At 42.2% G+C, this 15,777-nt stretch overlaps 1 protein-coding gene across 1 annotated transcript in view; it reads right to left on the minus strand.

Annotated features, from left to right (window-relative positions):
* Positions 1–15,777, minus strand: part of lrmp (lymphoid-restricted membrane protein) — a 238,326-nt gene that overhangs the window by 45,709 nt on the left and 176,840 nt on the right. Inside the window, exon 20 of the mRNA XM_063072318.1 lies at positions 4,608–4,755. Within this exon, the coding sequence (XP_062928388.1) occupies positions 4,608–4,755 (148 nt within the window). The remainder of the gene's footprint in view (positions 1–4,607; positions 4,756–15,777) is intronic.

The following is a 15,777-nucleotide window of genomic DNA, read 5'->3' on the forward strand; positions in this document are numbered from 1 at the left end:
GAAGAAGTTTTTCCTAATCTCAGTCCTAAAAGGCTTCCCCTTTATCCTCAAACTGTGACCCCTCGTTCTGGACTTCCCCATCATCGGGAACAATCTTCCTGCATCTAGCTTGTCAAATCTCTTTAGGATGTTATATGATTCAATGAGATCCCTCCTCAGTCTTCTAAATTCCAATGAGTATAAGCCTAGTCGATCCAGTCTTTCATCATATGAAAGTCCTGCCATCCCAGGAATCAATCTGGTGAACCTTCTTTGTACTCCCTCTATGGCAAGGATGTCTTTCCTCAGATTAGGGGACCAAAACTGCACACAATACTCCAGGTGTGGTCTCACCAAGGCCTTGTACAACTGCAGTAGTACCTCCCTGCTCCTGTACTCGAATCCTCTTGCTATAAATGCCAGCATACCATTCGCCTTTTTCACCGCCTGCTGTACCTGCATGCCCACTTTCAATGACTGGTGTATAATGACACCCAGGTCTCGTTGCACTTCCCCTTTTCCTAATCGGCCACCATTCAGATAATAATCTGTTTTCCTGTTTTTGCCACCAAAGTGGATAACCTCACATTCATACACATTAAATTGCATCTGCCATGAATTTGCCCACTCACCTAACCTGTCCAAGTCACCCTGCATCCTCTTAGCATCCTCCTCACAGCTAACACTGCCGCCCAGCTTCAAGTCATCCGCAAGCTTGGAGATGCTGCATTTAATTCCCTCATCTAAGTCACGTCTGAAGAGCAACACGTCAAGCCCCACTTAGTGCCCAAAGCAATGCATGACAACACATAAGATCAACCCATAGAACAGAGGACACTACAGCATAGCACAGGCCCTTCAGTCCACAGTGTTGTGCTGACCTTTTCACTTGCATCAAGATCAATCTCACCCTTCTCTTTGGCATAGCCCTCCATTTTTCTATCATCCATGTACCTATCTAAGAGTTTCTTGAATGTCCCTAATATATCGGCCTCTAAAAACACACCTGGCAGGGTGTTTCATGCACCCACCATTCTATATTAAAAAAAAATTTCCTCTGACATCCCTCCTAAATTTTTCTCCAATCACCTTAAAATTATGCCCCCATATATTAGCCATATCCAGCATGGGAAAATGTCTCCGGTTGTCCACTTGATCAATGCCTCTGATCATCATTTAAACCTCCAGCCAGTCACCTTTCATCCTCCTTCACTCCAAAGAGAAAAACCCTCACTTGCTCAACCTATCCTCATTAAACACCCTCTCTAATCCAGACAGCAACCTGGTAAATCTCCTCTGCATGCTCCCTGACGCTTCCACATTCTTCCTATAATGAGGCAACCAGAACTGAATACAATACTCCAGGCATGATCTAACTAGAGTTTTAGAGCTGCAACATTACTGTCAGTAAAACCCATTCCTTTGCTATTGGCCTCTGCTTACTGGTGGGGTGTTGTGACTTTCAGGTTCACCTTGGAGTGAAATCTGCCAAGGCTGTAGTGATTGAAACACCAAAGAACATTTCTGGGGAGAACAAGGTATGGGATTAAGAGGAAACAAAATATTAAGGGGGGTGTAACACACACAAATTGCTGGAGGAACTCAGCAGGCCAGGCAGCATCTAGGAAAAATCTACAGTTGACAACTTGGGTCGAAACCCTTCTGCAGGACAGGAGAAAAAAAAAACTGGGTAGATTTAAAAGGTAGGGGAGGGGAGAGGGAAACATCAGGAGATAGGTGAAACATGGAGGGGGAGAGATGAAATAAAGAGCTGGGAAGTAAATTGGTGAAAGAGACAGAACGCCATTGAAGAAAGAAAAGGGAGAGGAGCACCAGAGGGAGGTGATGGGGCGGGCAAGGAGATAAGGTGAGAGGGAAAAGGGGATAGGAAATGGTGAAGGAGGTGGGGGGCATTACCGGAAGTTTGAGAAATCGGTATTCATGCCATCAGGTTGGGGGCTACTCAAATGGAATACAAGGTGTTGTTCCTCCACCCTAAGTGTGGCTTCATTATGACAGTGGAGGCAGCCATGGATAGACATATCAGAATGGAAATAGGATTAAAATGGGTGGCCACTGGGAGATCCAGCTTTTTCTGGTAGACAGAGCATAGGCACTTGGCGAAGTGGTCTCCCAATCTACGTCGGGCCTCACTGATATACGGGAGGCCACACCGGGAGTACTGGGCACAGTAGATGACCCTAACAGATACACAAGTGAAGTGTCACCTCAGCTGCCGGGACTGTGCTGGGCCCTGAATACACTTTCCAGAGACTTCACATCTTTCTTACCATGGGGGCAGTTAGAATTGCACACAATACTTGCTTCTTTGTCTGAAAACTGCTGGAGGGATAGAGGGATAGGGAGAGACTCCAAGGCTTTACAGATCCAACCACATGGCCTTCGTCAATTAAACCCTTTGCTGCTCATTCATATCTCTACTTGTGCTGAATCCAAACCTTCACCAAGAAGATCGTTCCTTGCACCCCATGGCCTGTTATTGTTTGTGATCTGGATGATAATGTGGTAAACTGGATCAGCAAACTTGCAGACGACATCAAGATTGGGGGCATAGTTTACAGCAAAGAAGGCTATCAAAGCTTGTGGGGGAATCTGGATCAGCTGGAAAAATGGGCTGAAAATGGCAAATGGAATTTAAAGCACACAAGTGTTAGTTGTTACACATTGGGAGGATAAATCAGGTGAGCAGTAGGGCACTGAGGAGTATGGTAGAACAGAGGGGTCTGAGAACATAGCTCCATAATTCCTTGCAAGTGGCATCAGATGTAGCTGATGTCATAAAGAGAGCTTTTGGCACATTAGCATTTATAAATGAGTACAGAAGTTGGGATGTTGAAGTTGTATAAGACATTGATGAGGCCTAATTTGGAGTACTGTGTGCAGTTCTAGTCATCCACCTACAGGAAAGTTATAAGATTGAAAGAGTGCAGAGAAAATTTACAAGGATGTTGCCACGACTTGTGGACCAGAGTTATAGAGAAATGGGTGAAGACTTTGAAAAAGGATCTGATGCTTTCCTGGCATATATGACAAATAAACACTTCCAGCCGGGTACAGGTATTGATTACAACCAATGTTTCAATGACAAACTCTGCCATATAAAGAAGATAATAGTTTGTCATCGAAATGTCAGTTATAATCGATACCTGTAGCTGGCCGAAAGCCCGAGAAGAGTTTATAGGTTAAGACTTTATTCCCTGAAGCATGGGAGAATGAGGGGAGATTTCATAGAGGTATACTAGGTTATGAGGGGTATAGATAGGATAAGTGCAAACGCTCTTTTCCCTTTGAGTTTAATGAGCTATATGTCATGGGCTAAGGATGAAAGGTGAAATGTATAAGGGGAACATGGAAGAGAACATCTTCACTCAGAGGGTGGTGAGAGCATGAAATGAGCTTCCAGTGGAAGTGGTGGATGTGGGTTTGATTTGATCATTTAGGAGAAATTCGGAAAGGTACATAGATAGGAGGGGTATGGAGGTCTGTGGCCCAGGTGTAGGTCAATGGCACTAGGCAGAACAATAGCTTGGCATGGACTGGATGGGCCGAAGTCCTGTTTCTGCGCTATATTGTAGTGTTCTATGACTCTAGGGAAAGAGCACACAATTTCTTGCACAGTTAAATTCCAGTAGAACACCACCATTAAGACTTTGGTAGGGCAAAGTCGCAGATTTTTCAGTCTATTTTATATTGCTCCGAATAATATCCATATCGAAACACATTTTTACTTTACATCATTGTTTACATGTTACAGAGCAGCGCAATACATTTTCCAGTGGCCCTGGCACGTTTAAAATGGAGAATATATAAGCACTTTGGACCCTGGCCACAAACTTGCCCATTTTCCTGACGCCAGTCCCACACCTAGTTCACAATCTGAACAAGTGGGCAAGTCAGAATTTGCACAATGAGGAATTCCCAACTAGATTATTGGAGTTTACTGTACATTCCTACCAGATTTTAGTTATTGTATTTCTGATGAGGAACCCTGAATATAAAATCACTCAAACTTTCACAACTGACTTGAAATCAGCTTCCAACCAGAACCATGAATGCACACTGGTTAGGACCTACATGGGAACTGTTGGCAACATCTCTCAAAGATCTTCACCTCTTGGGACATGCCACTTCTCACATCTACCACTGGGCAGGAGGTACAGAAGTCTGAAGTCCCACATCACCAAGTTCAGGAACAGCAACTTCCTTTCAACCATTTAGTTCTTGAAGCAACCTGCACAACCCATATCACCATCTCAGTAGAGCAACACCACAGATGATAGGAAACTGGAGAGCTATGTAGGGGGGAAAGAAAGGGCTTGTACTGTGCCATAATCTTCTATGACCATTTTGATCACTTTGCTCTAAAAATGGATCTTTTTTGTTCTAATTGCACTCCTTCTTGTACAATTTATGTTTAATTTGTGTTTATCTTTTGAATGTGATATCACTAATGCTCTGTTGCAAGTGAGTTTTTCATTGCACCTATGCATACATGGGACTTGTGCATATGAAAAACTCATCTTTGACACACTAATTTGAAACTCAGGCTCTCAAAAAGATCAGACATTTCTAAATGGCCAAAGTGATTTGTTGACTTGTAAAATTACCTCAAATGGCTGTTGAAGAACTCATCGGTTGCTGAAGTCATCGGTCTTTGGTGTTCTGTTGAGTTGGAAATAGCACAAACACTGGAGGCAATTGCGACACAACTCGGGATATGTAAGAATGGGTTAAAGTGCTCCAACATTAAGGCATCTGTCAAGTAAACACACGCATTTGTTAAGTTCCCTTTATGTTTGCTCAATTACATAGAAACAGAAAATAGCAGCAGGGGTTGAACCTGCACCACAATTCAATGTGATCATAACAGGCCATCCAAATTCATAACACCGCTCCTGCCTTCTCCCCACAGATTGTACTCTAAATCCATCTACAAGTTTGCAGATGACACCACTGTAGTGAGCTGGATATCAAGTAATGATGAGTCAGAGTACAGGAAGGAGAGAGAGCCAAGTGGCAGAATGTCATGACGACTTTTCTTTCAGTATCAGCTAAACAAAAGCTGGTAATTGACTTCAGGAAGTGGTGTGGAGCCACACCCCCATTAAGCATCAATGATGCTGAAGTGAAGATGGTTGATAACCTTAAATTCCCAATGCAAACATCACTATTACTCTATACTGGTCCAACTAGGTAGAGGGTACAGCTAAGAAAGTGGCATCAGTGCCTATATTTCCTCAGAGATTCAGGAAAGTGGGCACGTATGTTGAACCTCACCAATTTTTATAGACTCACAATTGAAAACATCCTATCACAGCTTGGCATTGCACTTGCTTTGCCCAAGTTTTCAAGAAACTTTGAGTTACGAACACAGCTCAATCAATCAGGAAAACCACCGTCCCCTGTATGGACTCTGTCCACACTTCACTCCCTCAGAGAAACAGCTAGCATAATGAAAGATCCCATCTATCCTGGCCAGTCTTCTACACCCACCTTCCACCTCCTTTAGCCAGAAGATACAAAAGCTTTAAAACATGCACCAGGCCCAAAGACAGCTGCAATCCTACTGTTCTACAACTCTGAGTGGATTTCTTGAACATTAAAGATGAGCTCTTGTCCTCAAATCTAGCTTGCCATGGCCCTTGTACCTTACCGCACTTTCTCTGTTACTGCCGCAGTATATTCTGCATTTTCATTTCTTTTCCATTGTACTAACTCAACGTACCATATCTTGACATGTGTATCAATAGCTCCCAAGCATTTTGCACTGTATTTCAGTACATAGCAATAATATACCAATATATCTCTGAATTTTTCTAGAGAAGGGAAAAAATATCCAGCTCTCTCATTTTGCTTCTAGTGACGGAAGCTGATAAGATTATGAGGGACACAAATGAGGTGGACATTCAGAATCTGCTTAAGGATAGAAACATCAAATGTAAGCAGACATACATCTAAAGTGAGTGGGGGGGGTGGTGGGGAATGCTTAAAGGAGATGTTCAGAGTATTTTTTTAAACTACATGTTGGTAGGTGCCTGGAACAGGCTGCAGGGGATAGTGGAGAAAGCAGATATGATAAGGATATTTAAGAGACTGCAGGAGAGATACAGGTTGTGTGCAGGGCGAAGATGTTTCAGTTAGCTCAGCATCATGTTTGGTGCAGACTTTGTGGACTGTATTGTATTGTACTGTATTGTACCTATCTATGTCATACGCATTTTGTGATATGGAGAATCCCACAGGTTCACCTCTCTGGGAGAAGGAATTCTAATCTCAGTCTTACAACAGATGCAGCTTATCCTTGGACTGAACTTGGTCCTGCTCTACCGGCCACTGAGAACATCCATTGTGCATCTGGTCTGTCCAGTCCTGTTAGGATTCTATAACAGCTCTCAGTCTTCTGAACCATGGACCCCTCAGTTAATGGTAGAGGTCCATGGCATAAAAATGGTTGGGAAGCCTAGCTCTAAACTCTGGTGAACACAAGTCCAATAGATCCACCTTTCATCATACATCAACCCAACTATCCCAGAAATGGGGTGACACTCAGCTGACCTTATTCCGTAGCAAGGATCTTCCACAGGTCAGGAGAACAAAACTGCAACCAATGCTCCAGGGACAGTCTTACCATGTCCATTTACAGAAATGCATCCCTGCTACAATACACAAATCCCAAAGCAATAGTATTTTCCAAGCGTATTCCTGGGAATTACCATCTCACAGTGAAATCCATCCAATTTCTCTGTGCTCATGTACAAAACATGGGTAAATAAAAAACTCAAGCAGCTAAAATGAACTGTAATTTGGATGACAGTCATGCAAAGGATCTCCGAGAAGTATCCTAAAGAAAAGACGAGGCAGCCGTGGCTGACGAGGGAAGTCAAAGTCAACATGAAAAGAGAAGGCATGTAACACAGCAAAAAATAAAGTAAGGGATTGGGAAGCTTTTAAGAACGAATAGAAGGCCATGAGGAGTGAAAAGATGAAATAAAGGAAAGCTAGCCAATAATATAAAAGATACCAAAACTTTTTTTTTCCCAGACATATGAAGAGCTAAAGAGAGGCAAGAGAGGCTATCACGTGGCTGGAAGATGACACTGGAGAATTAGTAATGGGGGAGGGGAAATATGGAAATGGCAGATGAACTAACTATCTTGTGTCATCTTTGTAATGTGTGGATCTATTTCTTTTACAGTAATGACTCCCCTTAGCGCTGCTTATAGGTCATTGTCTACATGTGTGCACTGAGCTGTTGTCTATGCATATGCATTCTCTCTCTCATTGCAATGCGAGTACACCAGTTAAGACCATCTCCCTCATGTGAGCTTTTATTTTAATTGCTATGTAGTTGCAAAGACACAACACATTGGTGATGAGTACAAACTCGAATGTCAGAAAATAACACAAGCTGCACTGACAGTTATGGGCGAAACAAGGAGAGGAAAGAGTTGGCAACACACACAAAATGCTGGAGGAACTCAGCAGGCCAGGTAGCATCTATGGAAGAGTACAGTCGAAGTTTTGGGCCGAGACCCTTCACCACATTATTTTCATTTTAACTTCTTCAACTGCATGCTATGCACTGTTACTCATGTGTCGCTTCCTGGCCGAAAACGTCAACTGTCTCTTACACAAGGTAATAACCACTGAAAAGCCAGCAAGCAAAATGTTCAATGAAATTGTTACAATTTTACAAAGTCACTTGAACCCTAAATCGCTGATAATAGCTGAGAGATTTAGATTTTACAAAAGGAACAGCCAGAAGATGAAAGCATTTATGAATACATTGCAGAACTGTGCTAACTTTTCCAGTACCGTGACTTTACAAATGGACTTTCTGATGCATTAAGGGACAGGCTTGTATGTGATATGCATAGTCAAAACACTCAAAAGAGGCTACAGGCAAAAAGAGACCTAACCTTAGAATGGACATTGACAATTGCAATATTGTTAGAGGCTGCAGCAAAGGATGAAGCAGAACTTCAGAAAGAGGTTAGAAAGTGAAATGCACAAAATGACTCTGGTTGGTGCAAAAAGCCAACAATGTTATCAATGTGGCAAATCCTCCCATGATGCAAATGGACTGTTGGTTCGAAGAAAAAGTTTGCAGGAAGCGTTACAGACAAGTTCACAGAAAGAGTGCGCAAGGCAGACAAAAAGTACAACCAAAGAGAAAAACCATGCTAGGTGAGAAGTTTCAAACACAAAGCTAAGCAAATGCATGAAGTGACCAAATGTGAAAGAGAATCAGACGATACAGAGTCTGACATAGGTAAGCTGTCTTTCATAGTATTACTGAAGCAAATCACAAATTATATGGATCACAATAGATGTGTCCATTATAAAACAGAAAATGGAACTGGATACAGGGTCAGTTTTGTCTACAATTTCAGAGGCTGACTCGAACAGACTGTTTTCTGAGATACCATTAGAGAATACCTCAGTGATTCTAAAGACCTACAAATGCAAAAACAAAGTGTCTCCCAAAGGCAAACTGAAGGTGCATATGATGTATGGAGGCCAAACACAACAGTTAGAGCTTTATGTATTGAAAAGTGGAGGGCCAGCACTTTTCAGATGTGAATAGTTGAGAAAAATCCAATCAGACTGGTACTAAGTCAAAGCTGTCAACGTGGCGTCAACAGGCAACTTCAGCCCAAATGGTAGCACTAGCCAGAGAATGGCACAGCTGTTTAATGCTAATCAGGTGTTTGAGAAGGGTACTGGTAAACTCAAAGGTCGAAATTGAACTGGATGAAGCAGCAACACCAAGGTACATCCTAAAGTGGATGCTGAACTTCAGAACTTGGAGGCACCTGGAATTCTCTCCAAAGTTGAGCAGAGTGATTGGGCCATGCCCATTGCCCCGGTGATCAAGAAAGGGAAGGCCGGAGTCATTCACATATGTGGGGATTTCAAGGTGAGCATTAACCTGGTGCTGCATACTGTGCAGTATCCCCACCATGAACAGAAGACATTGTTGAATCTTTGGCAGGTGGGGAGAGGTTTTCAAAGCTTGGATTGTCACAAGCCTATCTGCAAATGGAGATTGAGGAGTCAAGCAGGAAGTTCCCCACAATCAACACTCACAAGGGACTGTTCCAGTATAATCGTCTCATCTTGTGTCGCATCAGTTCTAGCAATTTGGCAAAGAGCAATGGACCGTGCTCCAAGATATTCCAGGAACACAATGTTACCTTGAGGATGTCATTGTCATTGGCAAAAATGATGAGGAGCGCTTCCAGAAGCTCGGTAAAGTGCTTACCAGGCTGAGTGAGTATAGTCTGCGCATAGAGAGAAACATGAGTTTTCCAAGAATTAATTCTCACATAGTTGACATGTCACTGACAAGCATAGTTTACATAAGTCACAAGAGAAGACTGAAGCAGTGCTACAGGCACCCAAACCAGAAAATGTGTCACGACTCAGATCATACTTGGGCCTTGTAAACTATTACCACCAGTTTCTCCCAAACATTGCTACGGTGCTGCACCCTTTGAATGCACTGTTGCAGACAGGAGTAAAGTGAGAATGGTCAAGTATTCAAGGAAACAAAGAGACTAATAACATCAGATGAACTGCTCCCCCATTATGACCCACCCCTGCCCATTAGACTTCTTATGGCATTGGAGCTGTTTTGTACACATTATGAAAGATGGATCTGAACGTCCAATTGCGCTTGCTTCAAGATCACTAATGACCGCAAAACACAGCTATGCACAGTTCGACTGAGAGGCCCATAGTCTAATATGGGGGATAAAGAAATTCCACCACTTCCTCTATAGATAAAAGTCTACACTAGTGACAGACCATCAGCCTCTTGTGCCCATTTTCAATCCTACTAATGATTGCTGCTCAGTTACAACGTTGGGCACTTATCCTAGCAGTCCACGCTTATGACATAGCGTTCAAGGGTACCAAACAACACAGCAAAGCTGATGGCTTGTCACGTCTTGCGCTGTTGGCAACTGAAGAAAAGTCTTCATACTGTGATCCAGCAGAGGTGTTCCACACCGTATTAGTGGACCAGTTGCCAGTAACAAATTCCAAAATACAAAGGGAAACAAGGAATGACCCGACATTGTCAAAAGTCTATGAAATCACCATGCAAGGATGGCCAGCTCATGATAACCCTATCTTTCCAGAGATCTCAGTGATTCGAGACCAACTGTCGGCATGTCAAAGAATGCTGATGTGTGGATCTCATGTTGTGGTTCCTTCTAAACTGTGCACCAGAGTGTTAGAGAATCTGCATGAAGGACACCTGGGTACAGTCAAGATGAAGAGTCTCACCCGCAACTATGTGTGGTGGCCGAGAATAATTAGATTGAAGACTTGGCCAAATGCTGTTCAGGATACCAGAAAGCTCAAAATGCACACCCACAGGCATCGTTACACCCATGTGAATTGCCGTTAATACCAGGGGAAAGAGTGCATATTGACTTCGCTGGGCCACTCATGGACTCCATGTTTCTGATTGCTGTGGAATCTCACTCAAAGTTGTTAAACCAATGAAGCCAACCACCACAGCAAAGACCGGCTGTACCCTGAGGCCCATCTTTGCCAGAAATGACTTACCAGAGCAATTGTGAGTGACAATGGACTACCATACATATTAGAAGAATTTGGCATTCCACAGGTCCAGAGGCTCTACCCTGAACAAAACAGAGTGCCACCCAAAAGACTGAATCTTTAAAATTGTGAAGTTAGTTATGAACTGTTATTGTGAAAGATTGTTTATTTGGAATGTGGGTTTATGAAAAGGAAATTGAATGTTTTGTACATATGTAATTTTAGGTTGCGTTAATCTAAAAGGGGGAGGAAGTGTAATGAATAGATCTATCTCTTTTAGAGCAAGAGCAACGGCCCCACCCCCCAGCTGATCTGTTGTCTACGCATGCACATTGTTCATTCTCTCGTTGCAATGTGAATGCACCAGTTAAACCCATCTCCCGCATGCGTGGTTTTATTTTAATTAATACAGTGCCTATAAAAAGTATTCATTCCCTTTGGAAGCTTTCATGTTTTACTGTTTTACAACATTAAATCATGGTAGGTTTAATTTGTCTCTTTTTGACACTGATCAATGAAAAAGACTTTCGTGTCAAAGTGAAAACGTCTATTCCGTGTGAGCTAAATTAATCACAAATACAAAAAAAAATTGAAATAATTGATTGCATAAGTATTCACCCTCTTTAATGTGCATCACTGGTGCAGCCAATTGGTTTTGGAAGTCACATAATTAGGTAAATGGAGATTTGCTTTTGGAAACCTGTGTGCAGTCAAGTTGCTTCAACTGATTGCAGTAAAAATACACCTGTACCTGGAAGGTCCAACTGCTGGTGAGTCAGTATCCTGGCAAAAATTACACCTTGCAGACAAAAGAACACTCCAAGCAACTCCACGAAAAGGTTAATGAAAACCACAGGTCAGGAGATGGATACACGAAAATTTCTAAGTCACTGAATATTCCTTGGAGTACAGTTAAGTCAATCATCAAGGAATGGAAAGAATATGACACAGCTGTAAATCTGCCTAGAGCAGGACATCCTCAAAAACTGAGTGACCGTGCAAGAAGGGGACTAGTGAGGGAGGCCACCAAGAGACCTATGACAACTCCAGGGAAGTTACAAGTTTCAGTGGCTGAGAAGGGAGAGACTGTGCATACAGCAATTGTTGTCTGGGTGCTTCATCAGTCACAACTTTATGGTAGAATGGCAAAGAGAAAGCCATTGTTGAAAAATCTCACATGAAAGCTCGGCTAAAGTTTTCCAGAAGGCATGTGGGAGACACTGAAGTCAGCTGGAAGAAGGTTCTATGGTCTGATGAAACCAAAATTGAGCTTTTTGGCCATCAGAGTAAACTCTTATCTTTAGTGTAAGCCAAACATCACATCATCAAAAACACACCATCCCTACTGTGAAACATGGTGGTGGCTGCATCATGCTGTGGGGATGCTTCACTGCAGCAGGCCTTGGAAGGCTTGTGAAGGAAGAGGGTAAAATGAATGCAACAAAATACAGGAAAATCTTGGCGGAAAACCTGAGAACTGTGACTTGGGAGAAGGTTTGTTTTCCCGCAAGACAGTGGCCCCAAGCATAGAGTCAAAGCTATACAGGAATGGCTTAAAACAACAGAGTAATGTCCTGGAGTGGCCAAGTGAGAGTCCAGACCGCAATCCAATTGAGAATTTGTAGCTGGACTTGAAAAGGGCTGTTCACTCACAATCCCCATGCAATCAGACAGAGCTTGAGCAGTCTTATAAAAAAAAATGGGAAAAATTGCAGTGTCCAGATGTGTACAGCTTATAGAGACCTACTCACAGAGATTCAAGGCTGTAATTGCTGCCAAAAGTGCATCTACTAAATAGTGACTAGAAGGGGGTGAGTAATTATGCAATCAATTATTTTGTGTTTAATAATTGTAATAAATTTAGAAATGTTTTCACTTTGACATGAAGCAGTCTTTTCTGTTGATCAGTGTCAAAAAGTCAAATTAAATCCACTGTGATTCAATGTTGTAAAACAATAAAACATGAAAACTTCTGGGGGGGGGGTTGAATGGTCTATTCCATATAATATGAATGGAGCTAATAGACCATTGTTCTATTCATGTTATATGGCAATGATTTGACTAACAGAATTAATAGGTTTGTGGCCAATTTTGCAGATGATAGGTGGAGGGGCAGGTCATTTTAAGGAACCAGGGAGCCTGCAGAAGGACTTGGACCAGAGGTTCTCAACCTTTTTTATGCCATTATGCCAATAGCGTTAAGGAAGGCGTCCATGGACACCAGGTTGGGAACCCCTGACTTAGACAGATAAGAAGAATGGGCAAAGAAGTGCAGATGGGATGGAGTGTAGTGGAGTGTATGATAATCAGCTTTGGTACAAGAATCAAGGCGAAGACCATTTTCTAAATGGGGAAAAAATTCAGCAATCAAGAGGTGTAAAGGGACTTTGGACTCCTTGTGCAAGATCCTCTCAATGTTAACTTGCAGGCTGAGCAGGTGGTCAGGCAAATAGAAAGACAGATAGAATATTAGCATTCATTTTGAGAGGACTAGAATATAACAGCGAGGATGTATTACTGAGGCATTTGATGGTTCTGGACTTTTTCTTGTTGGAGTTTAGAAGAATGATGGGGGATCTCATTGAAACCTATTGAATGTTGAAAAGCCTAGACAGAGTGGACATGGAGAGGAAGTTTGCTATAGTAGGAGTGTCTTGGACGAGGGTGCACTGCCTCAGAATAGAGGGATGGCCAATTTTTTTTTTAACAGAGATGAGAAGGAATTTCCTTAGCTAGAGGACAGTGAATCTGTGGGGATCATAGCCACAGATGGCTGTGGAAGCTGAGTCATTTAAAGCAGAGGTTGATGGGTTTTTGATTAGTCAGAGTGTTGAAGTTAGAGGGAGAAGGCAGGTTAATTGGGTTGAGAGGGATAATAAATCAGCCATGATGGCTTGGTGGAACAGACTCGATGGGCTGAATAGCCTAATTGTGCTCCTATGTCTTATGCTGTTCGTCAGTTTACATAAAATTACTGGGAACAATTAATGAACCAGTCAACACTGCATCTACTGTGGTGTTTAATTGTTTCAAGCTATTTTCAGTTTTAACTAATGGGATATAAATATATGTAAACTTAAGGAATTAAAAAAAAGAGAAGCTTATTTATATATCTTCCTACGGAAGGAGGCTAGAATGTGGGATTCTCTTCTACGAACCATTAAGACAGAATCAAAACCATTCTGTTTAAAAGGGAATTGAGACCGCCTGCTTTTTGAGAGAAAGGGAAATGAAAGTTCTGGAGAATGCAAGGTTAGGCTAGGCTCTTTTTATATGCATAATCTACCTACAGATCTAAATGGTAAATGGGTACAGAGGGATCTGTGGCATTGTATTTGAAATAAAATGGTAGCACGCAGGTGCAGCTTGTTAGGTAGGTGGTTGGTGTTTCGAAATAGGGAAGTACTGCTACAATTGTACAGGCTGCATCTGGAGTATTGTATATAACCTCAGTCGTTCTTCAAAGAAAGGATATACTGACATTGGAAGAAGTGACAAAGAGATTCCCTTGGTTAATTTCGGGAGAGAGTTGCCCCATGACAAATAGTAAAAAAAAAGATTTGATTATTCACTGGAGTTTTGAATATCAACTATTGAAGGTCCTAGATAGAGTGGATATGGAGAGGATGTTTCTTATAGTGAGGGAGTCTAGGACAAGCAGGCAGAGCCTCAGAATAGAAGAACATCCCTTTAGAACAGAGATAAGGAATTTCTTTAGCCAGCGGGTGGTGAATCTGTGGAATTCCTTGCCACAGGTGGGTGTGTAGGCCCGTCTTTGGGTATACTTAAAGCAGAGATTGATTCTTGATTAGTAAGGGTGTCAAAGGTTACAGGGAGAAGGCAGGAGAATGGGGTTGAGAGGAATAATAAATCAGTTATGGTGGAGTGGTGGAGCAGAATTAAATCGGCCGAATGGCCTAATTCTGCTCCTGTGGCTTATGTTCTCATGAGTGATGCTGCCCGATCTGCTGAGTTCCTCCAGCATTCTGTGTGTGTTACTAGAATCAACCATATTGATAAGTCTGGAGGCACACCTAGATGAAACAAATTAACAGCAGCTTTTTTTCTTTTCTTCACCGGAGAACCAAATATTTTCCTTCCAATGTAAGCAGTCGTCTTTCATGATCACTAGGCATAGCATTTATTCAAGATTGATTTAATTATTTGGAGTTTACGTTCCCTATTGAAACACATCTCAGAATACAACAACTTAACTTCATTATTGCCATCCACCCCACCCCTACACCATCTGCGTGGGCTCGATAGGCTCAGTTGTATTCAGCTGGTTTTGCTTGCTGTGAAAGGAAAAATTAATTTCAGTTGAATCGTCCCCATGAATTTTTTCAGAGCTCATTTCCACAAGTTAAGCGAACAGGTTTATTCATGTAACAGTCAAACCATCCTGAAAAACTTCAAGAAAACCTGTACCTGTTGGTCACATGGAAGCCCCTTTGTGATCTCTGCTGCACTGATTCTTCGATCATGCGCTTTGCCAGGCTCGCTACCACAGCCATGTGTGCCCCCTGGGAACTTGTCTCACCTTCTAGCTTGAACTCCTTCCCCTCCTCACACCTTATTTTGGCTTCTTCCCCCATTTTTCCCAGCCCTGATAAAGGGTCTTGGCCAGAAACATCAGCTTCTTATTCCTTTCCATTGATGCTGCCTGACCTGCTGAGTTTCTCCAGCAGTTTGGAAGTGTTACAGGGAAGAATTATTTGTATCTCAAGGACAGAGGAGCTTGACCACACCATATCATTTTGCCACTTTTGCAAAATATACAAATTTTAAAAAGACACAATATTTAATAGACAGTGCAAAATGGGATAATTTATCCCAATTATGTCACAACCAGTTTCCTTATTGATCAGCAATGTTGTAATTCCATTCTTACACAATACCAACATTTTGATAGAAGGACTTGCATCATAATTTAGAAAGAATGCTGTATCTAGTAAGCATGCCAAAGCCTGATGACAGTGATTTAGAATGCAAACCAATACTCCAGTGTTGACTGAACTGCTCTTGGCATGATTAATAAAGAATCAGTCTAAAATCCATTCCATCTAATGAGCTGGGGAAAGTACAGAGGTCTAGGGGGATTTCGTCTGGACTCAAAAGCCTGTGTTATAGGGTACAGCCTCCAAGACGACAACAATTTTGTTATAATGTTTTGAGCCTTGCATGTCTCAGTGACCCAGAGAACTA

The sequence above is a fragment of the Mobula hypostoma genome, chromosome 20, assembly GCF_963921235.1.
Source record: "Mobula hypostoma chromosome 20, sMobHyp1.1, whole genome shotgun sequence".
Classification (NCBI taxonomy): domain Eukaryota; kingdom Metazoa; phylum Chordata; class Chondrichthyes; order Myliobatiformes; family Myliobatidae; genus Mobula; species Mobula hypostoma.